The sequence below is a fragment of the Adiantum capillus-veneris genome, chromosome 17, assembly GCF_014529385.1.
Source record: "Adiantum capillus-veneris isolate H3 chromosome 17, ASM1452938v2, whole genome shotgun sequence".
Classification (NCBI taxonomy): Eukaryota; Viridiplantae; Streptophyta; class Polypodiopsida; order Polypodiales; family Pteridaceae; genus Adiantum; species Adiantum capillus-veneris.
The window spans coordinates 8,529,166-8,543,404 of record NC_140947.1 but is presented as its reverse complement, the minus strand read 5'-3'; the positions used below and the strand labels follow the sequence as shown (position 1 = coordinate 8,543,404).

Sequence of the window (14,239 nt, the reverse complement as noted above, 5' to 3'; positions counted from 1 at the left end):
TCCACATGTGATATCGAAGCACCTATTGTGAACTATGAGTCACCCATCAACCTACTCATTAATGGTGAAATTTGAGAGACCAAAATTTGGAAGTAGAGTGTGAACCAATTTAAGAGGATTCTTGGGTTTCTCATGTGAATTAGAAGATGCACAACAAGAAGGAACACAAATATCAACTTGCATAGAGGGTGTGGAAATAACCAATGCAGAGGAAGAGGATGTCAATGATAGCAAGGGTGAAAGAGGAACCAATAATAATAGGGATTGGAAGGACCATCGTAGTAATAGGGGGTGGATGGGGAAGGAGAGGCTTAACCATTTCAGTATATGGGATGGAGAAGCTCCATAGAGTCAAGACCAAAACTAGTCTCATCAAATTGAGTATTAAGAGAGAGAACAACATCCTCCAAAGAAGGATCTCAAACACGAAATACTTTGGATCGAAATGCATAACCATAAAAGATCATTTGGGCTTTAAAGGGCTCCTCTCCTTTTAAGGGAACGTGAGCAAGAGTAGCACAACCAAAAACCTGAAGACGTGAGACAAAATAGTTTACAACAAGTACCTCCTCTAGAGTGATGTCACCCATCGCTTTTGCGAGAGAGCGGTTGAGACGATACACTCATGTAGCCACAAATTCTTCCCATAGGGAAGGAGAGAGGCATGATACAAGAGACTCCATGCCATCTTTTTTATCGTCATGTTCTTTCTCTCCACAACACCATTTTCTTGCAAGATATAAGGAAGAGAAGTTTGCCTTTGAATTCCCTTAGAAGAGATACATGAATCAAATGGTATAAAATCACCTCCATTGTCATCTCTCAAGATAGAGACCATTTGATTTAGTTTGGCTTTCATCGTGACTTATCCAACTTTAAAAGTTAAAGAGAGCATCAATCTTCTTAGCAAGAAAATATACCCAAATATATCAATAGCAATCATCCATAAGTAGCAAGTAATACTTTAATAGCTAAATCAACCTCCATAGGACCTGTAAGATCAGCATGAACCAAATCCAAAATAGAGAGGCATGAAAGGTAGCCTCCTCTAGAATTGAATACCTATGTTGTTTTCCTGGTTCACATGAAGAGCATACTTGTTGAGACTTGCAAAGCTTGGCCAAGCCGATAACCATTTCCTAAGCAGAAAGATTATGTAAAGTAGCAATGAAGACATGGGAGAAGTGGGAGTTCCAAAGAATACTATTATCATATATGAGAAGTGCTTTCATTTTTCTAAGCAAATGATTTAAGTGTGCTTCTTGCAGCTACAAACTAAAACAGAAATATTGTATATGATACAAGCCATCTTCTTGATAACCATGAGCCACAATAAAGAGATTTCTTCTATCAATCACTTCATCATCAAAGTAAGCTTTTTTTTTTCGAGATGAAGAGGAGCTTCTTTGAAAGTTTGAGTACATGTAGAAGATCATGCAAGGAAACATTTTCAAGAAAGATGTATACAGCAACTACATGCAAGGAGGAATCATCACCAACGTAAATCCATGGAGAGATAATCCAATAATTCTCCATTGTGTGAGAGTTGAGACATATGAGAGGATGCCCCACTATTGCCAACCAATCCTTTCACTCTTTCCCAAAACCTCAACCTCTTGTGGAGGGGCGGTGGTTTAATCACCATCCCAAAATGAGAGGTCACTAGGGGAGAGAAAAGTAGAAGAGGGAGAGTACAAGCAATGTATGCACCTTTGTATTTCCTTCTTCTTTCAACTTATCTTTACCTTTTTTTGTTTTAGATTCCTTGGATTTGGCTTTAATTTTAGCAAGAAACTTTTTGGAGACAATTTGTTTAACAAAACTTCTTGTTAACACTAGGCTTGTAATGAGCCACAAAAGTGGCTGAAGCCACAAAAATGGCTCACATCAGGATTCTAGTAAATGAGACATAACTTTTGTATATGACAGCAAAACTTCATGAAACTTCTTAAATATGGGTTCAAGATATGAAAAAGGTTTCTAAATACACAATTACATGAAAATTTCAAAAATAAAAAATTTTACTTTTCTAAAATTAGTAAATTTTACATAAAACTGCACTTCAACACTTAACTTGGAGAAGTAAAAAATGTCGGCAGTCTTTGTATATGAGTTAAAAAAGCTTGGTACATCTATCACATACCTATTGAGGGATTTTTCAAAGAAGTTTGGGCCTGCTTAGCAATGATTTGATTTACTTTCAAAAGAAAATAGAAAATTTTTGTCCATCCGCACAAATTACTTGTAGAAAATGGCAATGGAAAGACACCTTTAGAACTTCATTTAGCTCTGTACTATTTTTTATCAACTCATATTGAGTGTTTGTCATAATTCCCTGAAACCATTTTCTATTTAGATAACTAACATAGTGTTGAGACAATTTTTGCAAAAGTCTCAAAAAGCCACAAAAGTGGTTGGTTTTTTACAGGACTAGTGTTAACCCTCACGAACACCCTATCACCTTCGACGGACGCCTTATCATTTAATTGAGCCATGGTCCGGGCTTGTCGGTCCAATAGGTGTGTAGGTGATCGTCGATGAGAGGCACACCACTTATCTTATTTTTACAGTATTTTTGCAACGATCAGCCACTATGGACGCCCATGTGTGAATGGGTCAGGCTCTTATAAAAGGTCTATTTTGACCTAAAATCCTCATTCTTTGAGGTGCAAGCTAAGAAGTGCTCTTGCTCTACCTCTCGGGGGATTCACTATGGAAAACTTATTGCACCACGTAAGTGCAAGGGAGGGGGTTCTTTTTACAAGTTACATAAGCGTATAAGTTAGGGGTACGTCCCCAATAATTTATCTCCCATGCTTAAAAATTAGGGAGGGGGGTATCATATTTATTGGGGGGAGGGGGAGGGGGAAGAAGTGAGAAAAGAGTAAAATGAGAAGAAGTTTTTGTGTTTCAAAGACATGGCTTCCCAAAAGAGTCTGCCCTCAAACTTGTGAGACAATAACTACAAAGATTCATGCAAGAACTAAAAGTGCTTTATATCAATCACTTATTTTGTGATTATAGTTCATTTGTTGAGAGATGAAAGCTATAAAGAGTTTGTATAGATGCACATGTACACAGAGAATCTAATACAACTATATAACCATGTTTTTTTAGCAATTTAGATGGGTCAAAATTGGACGAGTAGCCAAAGTGCAGGCTAATTGTCACATAGTTTGAAAGTCAAACTAAAACACGATGAGGGTACATCTAGTTATCAACAAAAGTGGTTCCTTAGTACGTTGCCAGTCACTATGCTACACACTCTTTGACTAGTTTTACTCAATCAGATCATGTGAGACCTAAATTTTATATGTAAGATAGGGGTATGATAGTTTTCTTCATTGATTGTTGTATAAGCGGAGAAAGGGGGGTCATATTCCCTAATATGAGTCGTATAAAGGGGTTTTATCGAAGTTGTTCGCTCGCAGGTGGCGTCCCATTTTGTATATAGAGTGAATCTCCCGCGCTCTACCTCTGTCTTATCCTCCTTTGTGTGCTCACGTGTGTGTGTGTGTGTGTGTGTGTGTGTGTGTGTGTGTGTGTGTGTGTGTGTGTGTGTGTGTGCGCTTGAGAGAGAGAGAGAGAGAGAGAGAGAGAGTGTGTGTGTGTGTGTGTGTGTGTGTGTGTGTGTGTGTGATTGAGCATTGTGGCGGCAAGGCGAATGAGTGCGGTGACAACAGTGGCTCCTTCTTCTCTGCGGCATAGGATCCTTCACGATGGAAGAATTGAGTGGTGAGTGACACACCATTACATCTTTGAGCTTGCTAGGACTGTCTAGTTGTGTGCTTGCAGCCATTCGTGGCTTGCATACGGTGTTTTGGCAAGTTCCCAGCCTTCAACACGTGCAACAAAGCGCACATTTTTGGCGCCACTGCCGAGGACTATCTTGCACTAAGCTTGAGGAGCACTTAGTGCTACCTCTGAAAACCTTTCTTTCATGTGTTTTTAGCTTCTGTCTGAGTTTGTGTAGATCTGTTAGTGGCTATAATGTGCAAGTTTAACAGAATTTGTTAGAATCCGTTAAGTCATGTAATGTGCAAGTTTTTGTTAGATTTGGCAAGCTCTGTAAGGTGAAACTATTAGCAGATCTGTTAGTTAGTGTTTAGTTTTGTAATGTGCAGCAGACATTGAGCAGTATAGTAGACAGTGAGAAGGTTGATTGTTCTGTCAATGTGTAGTTTACTGTGTTAGGCAATGTGTGAACGTAGATAATTAGTGTTAATTAGCTATGTTAGTTGTAGGTAGCTTAGATAGTGTTGCCAGGTGCAGCTGTGTGCGCACGTGAGCTCGACGTCCATGTGCAGCATTATCCACAGAAAAGTTTTTTTATTTTTTAAAATAAAAATAAAAAATATTTAAAAACGCTCGAGAAAGACCAAAAAGAAAACAAAAACAAAAGCAAAATTTAAAAATCTTATTTTAAAAGGAAGGATCGGGAGCATTCCCCAAGCCTGAGCCCGAGCCCAGGCCCAGGCCACAGTCCTCAGTCTTATGATATAGTAATCAATGTGGCATAAATCATTTGATTGTCCAATGTCCTAATAATTCAAATACGCCAAAGATCATGCCATTGAATTTAATTGACGTTATCGAGGAGCTATCACAAAGTACACATGTGGTACCAGTAGATGTACTCACACGATTGCTCCAAAACCAAAATTATATACTTGAAGAAAGAGACACAGTGTCAGTTGCCCAATCTCATAATTGGAAGAAAACACGAAGGAAGAGATTGCAAAAAGCGGCGAAGTCAGACCCCAGTTCAAAGACCAACATAGGGACTAGTGACGACCCTATATATATGAACGACGCTGAAGAGTATTTTGATTCAGGTGAGACCTTGGAGACTAAAACGATCACTAGGAAAGAAACAAACAAGGAAGATCGTCATGAGCCACAATGGCCGCGACCCAAGAAAAAGATAGGAACTTACCCAAACCCTACAGAGGAGATCGAGCGAGTCAAGCAATTAATGGGTTTGGTAGAAGAGACCCAACGTGATCTAGAGCCAATACCTAGGCAGATCTAGATTACCGACACAGTGTTCACTATGCAAAATCAACCTCACAAAGTCCATAGACCACTAGCCATACCAAGTGTCATCCAAGAAGAAAGTGACTTTAAGTCATTAGGAAGTGGGTGTACTCCCTTCTTGTTGGAGAGAATGTTTATAGAGGGATTACATGACCTATCAAAGAAATGGAGATCCCATCTTTTGCATGTCAAGGGACTGAAGCCCAGAAAGTGCCATTAAATAATGCAAAATTGATGGATTGCATGGCTTCAAAAGTTAGAACCACCATCATGTCCAAACTATATGGAGACCCCGAGCTATTCTTAGCTCTTCAAGCTTTCCTCAATGGAGAACTGAAAGTCGGGCTACCACAATTTGCACAGATGGATGGAGCTAGGGAGGTGCCAATAGAGGAGGAACACTTAGATCCACAACCCAACCTAGATGAGAACTCTGTTGTTGAAATACCCGTCAACAAGTTGGGACAATACTTTGAAGGCGACGAATCCAATGTGAGCATACCAATCACTACCAAGGGATTAACTATGAAGGGAATCCTTGATGGTGGCCCGGGGGTTAGCATTGTAACTAGAAATTTCTCAAAATCTATGGGAAGACCTCACCTTGGGACTACAAACATAGTGGTAAAGATGGCCAATGGGACTATTGTTAAACCTATTGTGATGCTAGAAGATCTCAAGATCAAGGTCTTTGGACACAAAATAAGGCATATCTTCATTGTTATGGATTTTTCCAAGCACACTATGTCATCTGAGATGATATTAGAACGTCCTTTCATGAGGGAAGCAAAAATGGTGCATGATTGGTCTAAAAACCATGTCTACTTGCAATTCCAAGATTCTGTCATTTGACTTGATCTTGTAATTGGTTGAGCATATCCTCTAGGAAATGTATTATAATGGATCATAGATCTGACACCACAATTCACTCGTCCCCCTTGCAGTATTTTTACACGTGTAAAAAGGACACAAATGTTGGGGAAGATTCTCCTTATATGGATGTTCTACCAGGGATGACTAAGTCTGACAATGTGGATTGGGTCCACCTAGCAGCAGCAACCATAGACACTTGGGAAAATAGAGGAACGACTTGGGTAACACACATGAGGTGGATGAAATGCCACCATTCGTACCTTTAAATATGATGGAAGCAATGCATATAGCTTTTGATGACCTACAAGATGAAGGCTTGACTGAGATTAGAACTAGTAGCATCTCAAAAGACTATAACCCACACGATTTGAAGTCAGAATCATTGATTGAGATTGACTATGAGGACAAAGAATCTGAGTTAAATCTTGGTGCAAATGTGGGGACAAACCATTCAAGGCCCAATGGTACCCTCGATGACAATCTATCCGGGAGAGGAGAAGACACGAGCAGTGATTCGTCTAGTGACTCTTCATTGGAGGAAGGTCGTAATCAAAAAATTAGACAAGAAGAGTACGAGATATAAGAGGCGACGAAATCGAGCAAATGTGCGTGCTAGGATAAATGAAAGGAAAACTACCGCAGAATGGCTTAATTATATAGGGGCATGTGATGCTCATCGGAAGTTGGTAGATAATTGGGGAGAATACCTTCAAAGTGTCTGTTAGGGCTTACTTTCCTAGCAGTAATGCAGAGTAAAATACACAGTAAACTGCATACAACATAGCTTTACTGCACAACTGAAAACTGTAGAATATCATTGACACAAATAAACTATATTGTATTACTGCAAATTCTGCATCATGTAAGCACACGCTACAGCCCCCTATCGAATACAGTTTGGCTCCTCTAAGTAGAGAACGACTAATGACTCCTAACTGCCATGATGCGCCAAAGAAGTAACTTGCATGACTAAAAGCAATCCCACTTAAACTAACCATCATAGTTGTAAAAACATCCTTAGAGTTCAAAGGTCTAAACCTTGGTTACAAATAGAAAGTAAATAAACTACAACTGAAGCATCAGGGCCTAACATCTGGCACATCCAGTGGGCAATGTTTGCAAAACATTGTAAGAACCCACAACATCCCTTGACAAAACAAGCTTGAAACTCAAAACAAAATTCTTCTTGCTACTGCTCTTGAAGATCAAAATTTTCAGCGTCAACAGGATCTCCTGACTTTTCCTCCATATCCTGAGTAGCTTCAAGTAATGTAGCATCAATACCTGGATCTTCAGACATTGCCTCAGCACTCTTCAGCAAAAGTTTCTCCATGTTCTCTTGATCCTCTGTGTCATCAACCTGTATAATTGAAAATGAGACTGGAGGGTGACCTGCTTTCTGAACTGATTCCTGAATTGTTCCCTGAACTGACAGTTGAACTGTCTCCTTAGCTTCTACTTCAATTGTAGTCTGAACTGGCTCAGCTTCTGCAGTATCCATTTCCATATGAACTTGCATCTCCTGTTGCAATTCTGCATTCTGTTTCTTCAAATCAGCTGATTGTCTCTGTAAAAGCAAAATTTCTTCCTTGGATTCCTCCTCTACACAAGCTTGGTATGGTTTACTAACCACATCATACATTTTAATTTTAATCTGCTCCCACACTCCTTTCATATACTCCATGACCTCACTCTTCATTTTCTCAATATCTCCTGAACTGACATACCAACCTTCTACATCCAGCTCTTCTTCTGACATATGTCTAATCTTTTCCTCCACTTTTCTACAAGTTGCAACCCTGCTTAACAGTACCCTGTTGCTACTCTCCAAAGATGCATTAATAGTAGACATTTCAGTCGATTGCTCTTGCAGTACTTCGAACCACTCCTCCTTCCATTTAGAAATTTTGGCTTAAGTCTTTTCTCTGCTTGACACTACCTGCTTGTAAGATTCCAACTCTTGTCTCATCAGTTCATGATCTTTAGTTAAGTCATGAACCTTTTTTGCCAAAAACTCTATCTCATTCTGTTCTTTCTTGTCCTTTAAATCTCCTTGCTTGACCTGCTTAAGTTCAGTTTGAAGGCTATCATTTTCTCTGCTCAAAAATGTGAGATCTAGAGATTGTTGCTCCACATACTCTTTAACCAAATTTAGTGGAATTTTCACTTCAATAAAAGAGACATTAGAAAACTGAGCTTTAGAAATTGCAGGTCTCTCTAAAATAGAATCTTCAAATGTAGCTACATGGTGCTGCTCTGACAACTTATGAAGTCTCCTGATCTTAAAACCTGTTTTGGTAGTTGCAGGTATCACAGGCTTTTCAAGCACACTTGTTGGAGTATCTGAAAATAAATCTCCATACTCTTTGTCCATCTTATCTTTTACTGCATTCAAAGATTCTTGTTTAGAGTAATCTGCAGACAAAAGATCCTGAATGTCTTTATCTATCTGCACAGATCTGTGGTCCAAGAACAACTTCTATCTTTTCTCTCTTCTTATTGAAGAGCCGACATCTTCAGTTACCTATGGTGAAATTTGGCCCTGTATCCCTTGCAAAATGCTTTTGTTGTTGACATATTAAAACACAGCAGCAAGATAAGGCCCAACCTTAGTTGTCCTATCCTTTATTCTTTGCTTTGTGTAAATTTCAAATTTCATGCTGTCAAACAAAATATTACCCCACCCCATGTGTCTACCACTCTCTGCAGCTAACAAGATGCCATAATTCTCCATGCTGATATATTCAGACTTTACTAACAAAAAGACCCGTTCAATAAACCACCTGACCTGCTGCAACCTAACTGCACTCTTCATTCCTAACAGTTGGTAATAATGCCTTTCTCCGAGAGATGGACCAAAAGCTCTGGTCATATCTTTCTCAGTAGCCTTGCTGAACTCATTATCTTCTGCAATAGAGAGGTCAAACACCCTAGCTACCAACTCTTCAGTCAAATAGTCTTCCTTGAAAATCTCTCCATCATTTGACTGCAGTTGGTTCAAGTAAATTGTGGCCATGTGACTGTTTCTCCAACTCACCCATGGGAGTCTTGAAAAATCAAGGAGACCAATTTTTCTAAGCCATGCATTGTTTACTTTATTATTTTCCAAGTCATACTTGAAATCAAGAAACGTGTAGTCGGAGATAGCTTCCTCTTTGGGTTGTACCATGTGCGTAGGGGTTACCATCTCTGGTTCATCATCAGAGCTTGGGTCTTACACCATTGGGCCTTGAAAGCGAGTCTTTCTTGCAAACCTTCTTAACGTAGCAAGAATTTCATTATTGGCTCTTGCATCCGGGCCAACACTCGCAGAGGAGTTGCGAACTGTCGACATCGTCAGCCCCGTCGTAAAACACAAGAATGGGTTGTACTGCAGGCTGTGATTGCGTGCTACCTTTTCACATGCATAACTACTCACCATCAAAAAATCATCATTTATAAGACTTTCCCTTGATTCTCGACCCTTTGCCCAAAAAATGGTTTAAGTTGGAATCCGTTGATAGGTTTTTGAATGATTGTACCCTCCTCATCACACAGTAAAAAAAGTATCAGGCCCCATTGATTTTACAATTTGGAATGGCCCCACATACCTGAGTTTGAGTTTACCTGATCTCAGGCCCAATTCACTGTTATAAACCAGTACCCAATCACCTAGAGGAAAAATTTTGAATTTAATATTTCTGTTAATTCAAGCTTGTCTCCTTTGTTGGATAATGTAAGCAACGTATTGGCTATGGATTCTATCCTCTTCCAACCTCAGTAAAGCTTCTTTCCTGTATAACTGGCTGAGTCTTCAGGAGACAACTTTTCATGAACTGCAACCCTGAGACTTGGCACTATAAATTCCATGGGTACCACTACTTCCAACCCATACACTAACTTGAATGGTGTCATTCCAGTACTAACTTTGTATGCTGTTCTAAAAGCCCATAGTGCAGAATCCAATTTTTCATCCCAATTTGTTCTGTGTTGATTGACCAACTTCCCGATAATCCTGAAAAAAATCTTGTTGGTACTTTCTGCTTGTCCATTGGCCTGTGGATAGTACATTGTTGACTTCTTATGCAAAATCATATGCAGCTTAGTCAGTTTACTGATTACTTTGTTAATAAAATGTCCTCCCTGATCAGAAACTAGCTCAATGGGACAACCAAACCTGGTCGTAATGTTTCTGTACAGAAACTTTGCTACACTTTTTGCTTTATTGTCTCTTAAAGCCACTGCCTCTACCCACTTTGTATTCTAATCAGTTGCAACCAAGATATACCTGTTTTGTGTAAATCTAGAAGGTGGTTTGATTGGACCAACAAAACTCAATCCCCATTTTTGGAATGGTTCCAAAGGCAAAATAGGTTGCAATGGCATTCTATCCACATCCAATGGCCTGCCATCTCTTTGATACAACAAACAGTTTTTACTGAACTCTTGAGCATCCCTAATTACTGTTCACCACCAGATTCCTGCTTGAAAAACTTTCCTTGCAGTAATCTCTCCTGAGAAGTGGCCCCGTGCATTCCCTGCATGTGCTTCTGCCAAAACTGCTTTTTGCTCAAATTGTGGTACACGTCTCCTTATTACCTGATGAATGCCTCTCTTATATAAAAGTCCTACAATAACTGTAAATGGTTTACTTCTCAATGCCATCCTCTTCCTATGATCTTTGGTCATAGATTCAGGTAACACTCCTTCAGTCAAAAACTGAAACATATCTTCATATCAATCCCCTGACTAGTTAGTCACCTGAACTAAAAACAGATCTGCATCAGGTAATTGGTCATGTACTTCTGAGGAATCAGCTTCACCAGTTTCCAACCTACTGAGATAATCAGCCAAGACAAGAAGTCGTCCAAGAGTATGTATGACCACATAATCAAATTCCTGCAATAGCAGTATCCATCTGGCCAACCTTCCTGACAAATGTGGTTTGTTCACCAAATAAATAAGAGCCTGATGATCTACATGGAAATTACCCTATTGGCCAAAAGGTAATGTCTAAATTTTTGCAATGCATAGATCATTCCCAAGCATTCTCTCTCAGTCACTGAGTAATTCTTCTCTACAGGTGTCAATACCCTGCTAGCATAGTAAATTGGTCTAAACCAACCTCTACTTGTTTCCTGCAGCAATGATGCACCCACTGCCATATGAGATGCATCTACAAAGATATGGAATGGTAAATTCCACAAGAACAATCAAAATAGGTGCTGCAGTCAGCATCTTTTTCAATATCCTGAATGCTCTGCCCTTCTCTTCTCCCCATCCAAAAACTGCATCTTGTTTGGTTAGTGGTGTACAAACATGTGCCAAATATCTCAAAAATCGGTTATGCCATTTCACTTGACCCAAAAATATTCCCAATTGCTTAATGGTTTTTGGTTCCGGTGCTTTATTGATTGTTGTTACCTTACTTGGATCTATAGACACTCCTTCTTGAGAAATGACATGTCCCATGAGAACTCCTCTTTGAACTGCAAAAGCACACTTAGTTGGGTTCATGACAGCCTAAATTCCCTGCATTTCTGAAAACATAACTTCAAGTGCTCTAAATTCTTTCCAAAAACACTAAAATCATCCAAGAAAACCCTCATAAATGTTGTAAGGTATTCTTCAAATACACGCTGAACTTATTTTTGAAATATTGGTGGAGCATTTTTGAAGCCAAAGGTCATCACATTACTGGCATAAACCCCCCATTCAGTCACAAAGGCTACTTTCTCTTGGTGGAGCATTTTTTAAGCCAAAGGTCATCACATTACTGGCACAAACCCCCCATTCAGTCACAAAGGCTATTTTCTCTCTGTCTTCAAGTGCCATTAAAATTTGGTTGTATCCACTAAAACCATCCAGGAAACTATAAAGCTCATGTCCCGCTACTGCATCCAGTAATGTATCACAAAAAGGTAAAGGAAATGGATCAGTTACTGTAGCAACATTCAGTTTCCTGTAATCTACACAGACCCTGATCTTTCCATTTTTCTTTGGAACAATAACAATTGGCGACAACCAAGTAACCTCATCCAATGGGTAAATGAAACCCACAGCCAACAGTTTGTCGATTTCCTCTTTAACTTGTTTGGCATAGTTAGGATTCATCTTGTATCGTTGTTGTACAACTAGAACTTCATCTGATTTCAAGTTAATTTTATGTTGACAAAATCTAGCATCTACTCCCTTCATATCATTATATTTCCATGTAGAAACATCTTTGAATTCCAGCAACAACTGCTTCAGTTTCTGCTTAAACTCCTCATCTAGTTTTGCTGAAACTTTTACTGTTTGTGGTTCCTCCTCAGTGTTCAGGTTCAGTTCCTACAATTCATCCGGAGTGACTCTTGCAGTCATTTCCATTTGATGTTCAAATACTCTTTCTGCCTGCTTTTGCTTCAATGGCTTCCACTTCTTCTTTGCTTTGAGTTTGCAAATTCTTCAATAACTCATTACCCATTTTGGTAGGTGACTGCTTACCCTGAGCAATCAGTGCTTCCTGAGTCAAGTACTTTAGCCCATCATCCTGATGTTGTAAAACATACTTAGTGGCTATCTTTTGCACATCCACTTCAAAGATAGGTACCACTGATGAATTGGTTCTAAGAAATTCTTCCTCAACATCCTCTCCAATTTCTTCTACCATGTTCAATCCTTCTACATGCAATGCCCTAAAACCTGGTGGGATTACCTTTCTGGCATCCATTTGCATTCTAACTTTCTTCTTACCCCTTTTGATCACAATGGAGTCTGCTCCCCATAACTGCTTTACTCTTGTTTCTCTTAACCATGGTCTTCCCAACATGATTGGATAAGAACGAATAGATTCCCCCAACCTGAGTACTACAAAGTTGGCTACAAATTGCAGTCCCCCAACTAAGATCTGCAAATTCCTCAAAATGCCAAAGGTTGAACCCGCCTCTAGTCTGCCATTTTAACCTGAAAAGGAGTTGGATCCCACTTCAAAAGATTCAAACATTTGCAGGTTGACTCTGGGAGAATATTAACTCCTGACCCCCCATCCAAGAGTACACTTGGGAAAAACACTTTTCCAATGGAAGTGCCAACTATGGGCACCTTGTAATCAACATCCAAAGGTTGAGCTTCACCACAAATAGTGTCCTCAGGGTCCATTCCGGTTTCTTGATTCTTTCCTGCCACTTCTCTTGTAAGTCTTTTCAACAATTGCTGTGAAAATGCAGGTACCAGCCTCAACATTTGCTTCACTGTGATGCTCATTGGAGCTAACAACAATGCTTCATAAAAGTCATCACTTACAACATGTTCTGGTAGTCCAGTTTGACTGCGATCTAAATTTTGTCTCCCCTGGTCATCCAAGGATCTTATAACAAAATTCCATTCCTCAGGTGGTACACCCCCGCTTTGAGAGGTTTGCATTTCTTTGAGTGCCTCTATCCTTACCGCTTTTTGATCTTTCCAACTCAAATTGTTCGGGTTGTCTACTTCTTCCAAATGGAGGTTCCAAACTTGGCCTTTGCCCTAGTGACCACCATGGCATCAGTGCACCCACTGGTTTATGGAATATCCTCAATGAGGATGCAGGCTGTACAATCACAATTGTGATGCTTAGGTGTTGCCTAAGAAAATTTAGTCTCTTGTACCTATTGGTCAGTTTGCTGTTCTGTTTTGACAACTTCTACCTTTTCTTCAATCTCGGTCCATGCCTCTTCAGTCCATACCTCCAATATTACTAAATTACCCTGACCCGAAGGTCTTTGCTGCTGTTGTTGTGGTGGAAGTGGTGGATTCTGTTCTGGAGGTCGATTAGTATTGTTATTGTTGTACCTGATGATAGGGATTCCTCTATCATTCCTATGTCGGCACCAAGATTCACAGTCAGGCCCTTGTCGATGACCCATGACTCCACAATAATTTCATGGTGATTGTGGCATATTATTCTGATTTTTATTTTGATATCCCAAATTATTTGGATTCTGAAACCGTCTTTGAGGTGCAGGTCCTTGATATCTCCGATTAGGACCTTGAGGGGCAATCATGCTCGCAGCGGCCTCCCTCATCTGTTGAGTAATATACTCAGGTCTTCTTTCCCTAAAATCCGAGTTGTAAAAACAACCATCATAGTCATGTCCAAACCTTTGACATACCTAACGATATGGTTTCTCTGACATGCCAAACTGGTTCATGCCCAGGGTTTCTAATTTAGCCTGAATAATTTTGTTGACTGCATCTGCAGTCACCACATCCTTTCCCTGGTTTTTATCTTGTTTTGGAGACTCCTTATCTTTTTTCTTCTTCTTCTTTTCCTTATCCTTTTTCTTTGCCTTCTTCTTTTTTGACCAATCTTCATCCTCATCACTATCAG

General features: G+C 39.7%; 2 protein-coding genes across 2 annotated transcripts; both read right to left on the bottom strand.

Annotated features, from left to right (window-relative positions):
* Nucleotides 1-7,099: 7,099 nt before the first annotated feature.
* Nucleotides 7,100-7,411, bottom strand: LOC147436771 (uncharacterized). Its single transcript, XM_086486131.1, has one exon. The coding sequence runs from the start codon at nt 7,409-7,411 to the stop codon at nt 7,100-7,102; it is 312 nt and encodes a 103-aa protein (XP_086342257.1).
* Nucleotides 7,412-9,666: 2,255 nt separating this feature from the next.
* On the bottom strand, nt 9,667-13,775 carry LOC147436770 (uncharacterized). The gene is made up of 9 exons (XM_086486096.1): nt 13,557-13,775; nt 12,835-13,221; nt 12,308-12,778; nt 11,677-12,219; nt 10,651-10,788; nt 10,489-10,608; nt 10,354-10,427; nt 10,178-10,303; nt 9,667-10,066 (listed from the first exon to the last, which is right to left on the bottom strand). Exons 1-9 carry the CDS (start codon nt 13,773-13,775, stop codon nt 9,667-9,669), a joined length of 2,478 nt encoding a protein of 825 aa, XP_086342222.1.
* Nucleotides 13,776-14,239: the final 464 nt, after the last annotated feature.

Coding starts and splice junctions, on each gene's coding strand:
- LOC147436770 (XM_086486096.1), bottom strand. CDS start 13,775: ATGGGTCATCGACAAGGGCCTGACTGTGAATCTTGGTGCCGACATAGG. Junction 12,220..12,307: donor AAACTCAAAGCAAAGAAGAA/GTGGAAGCCATT, acceptor GATGAATTGTAG/GAACTGAACCTGAACACTGA. Junction 10,428..10,488: donor ATAAGAGAGGCATTCATCAG/GTAATAAGGAGA, acceptor AAGCACATGCAG/GGAATGCACGGGGCCACTTC.
- LOC147436771 (XM_086486131.1), bottom strand. CDS start 7,411: ATGGATACTGCAGAAGCTGAGCCAGTTCAGACTACAATTGAAGTAGAA.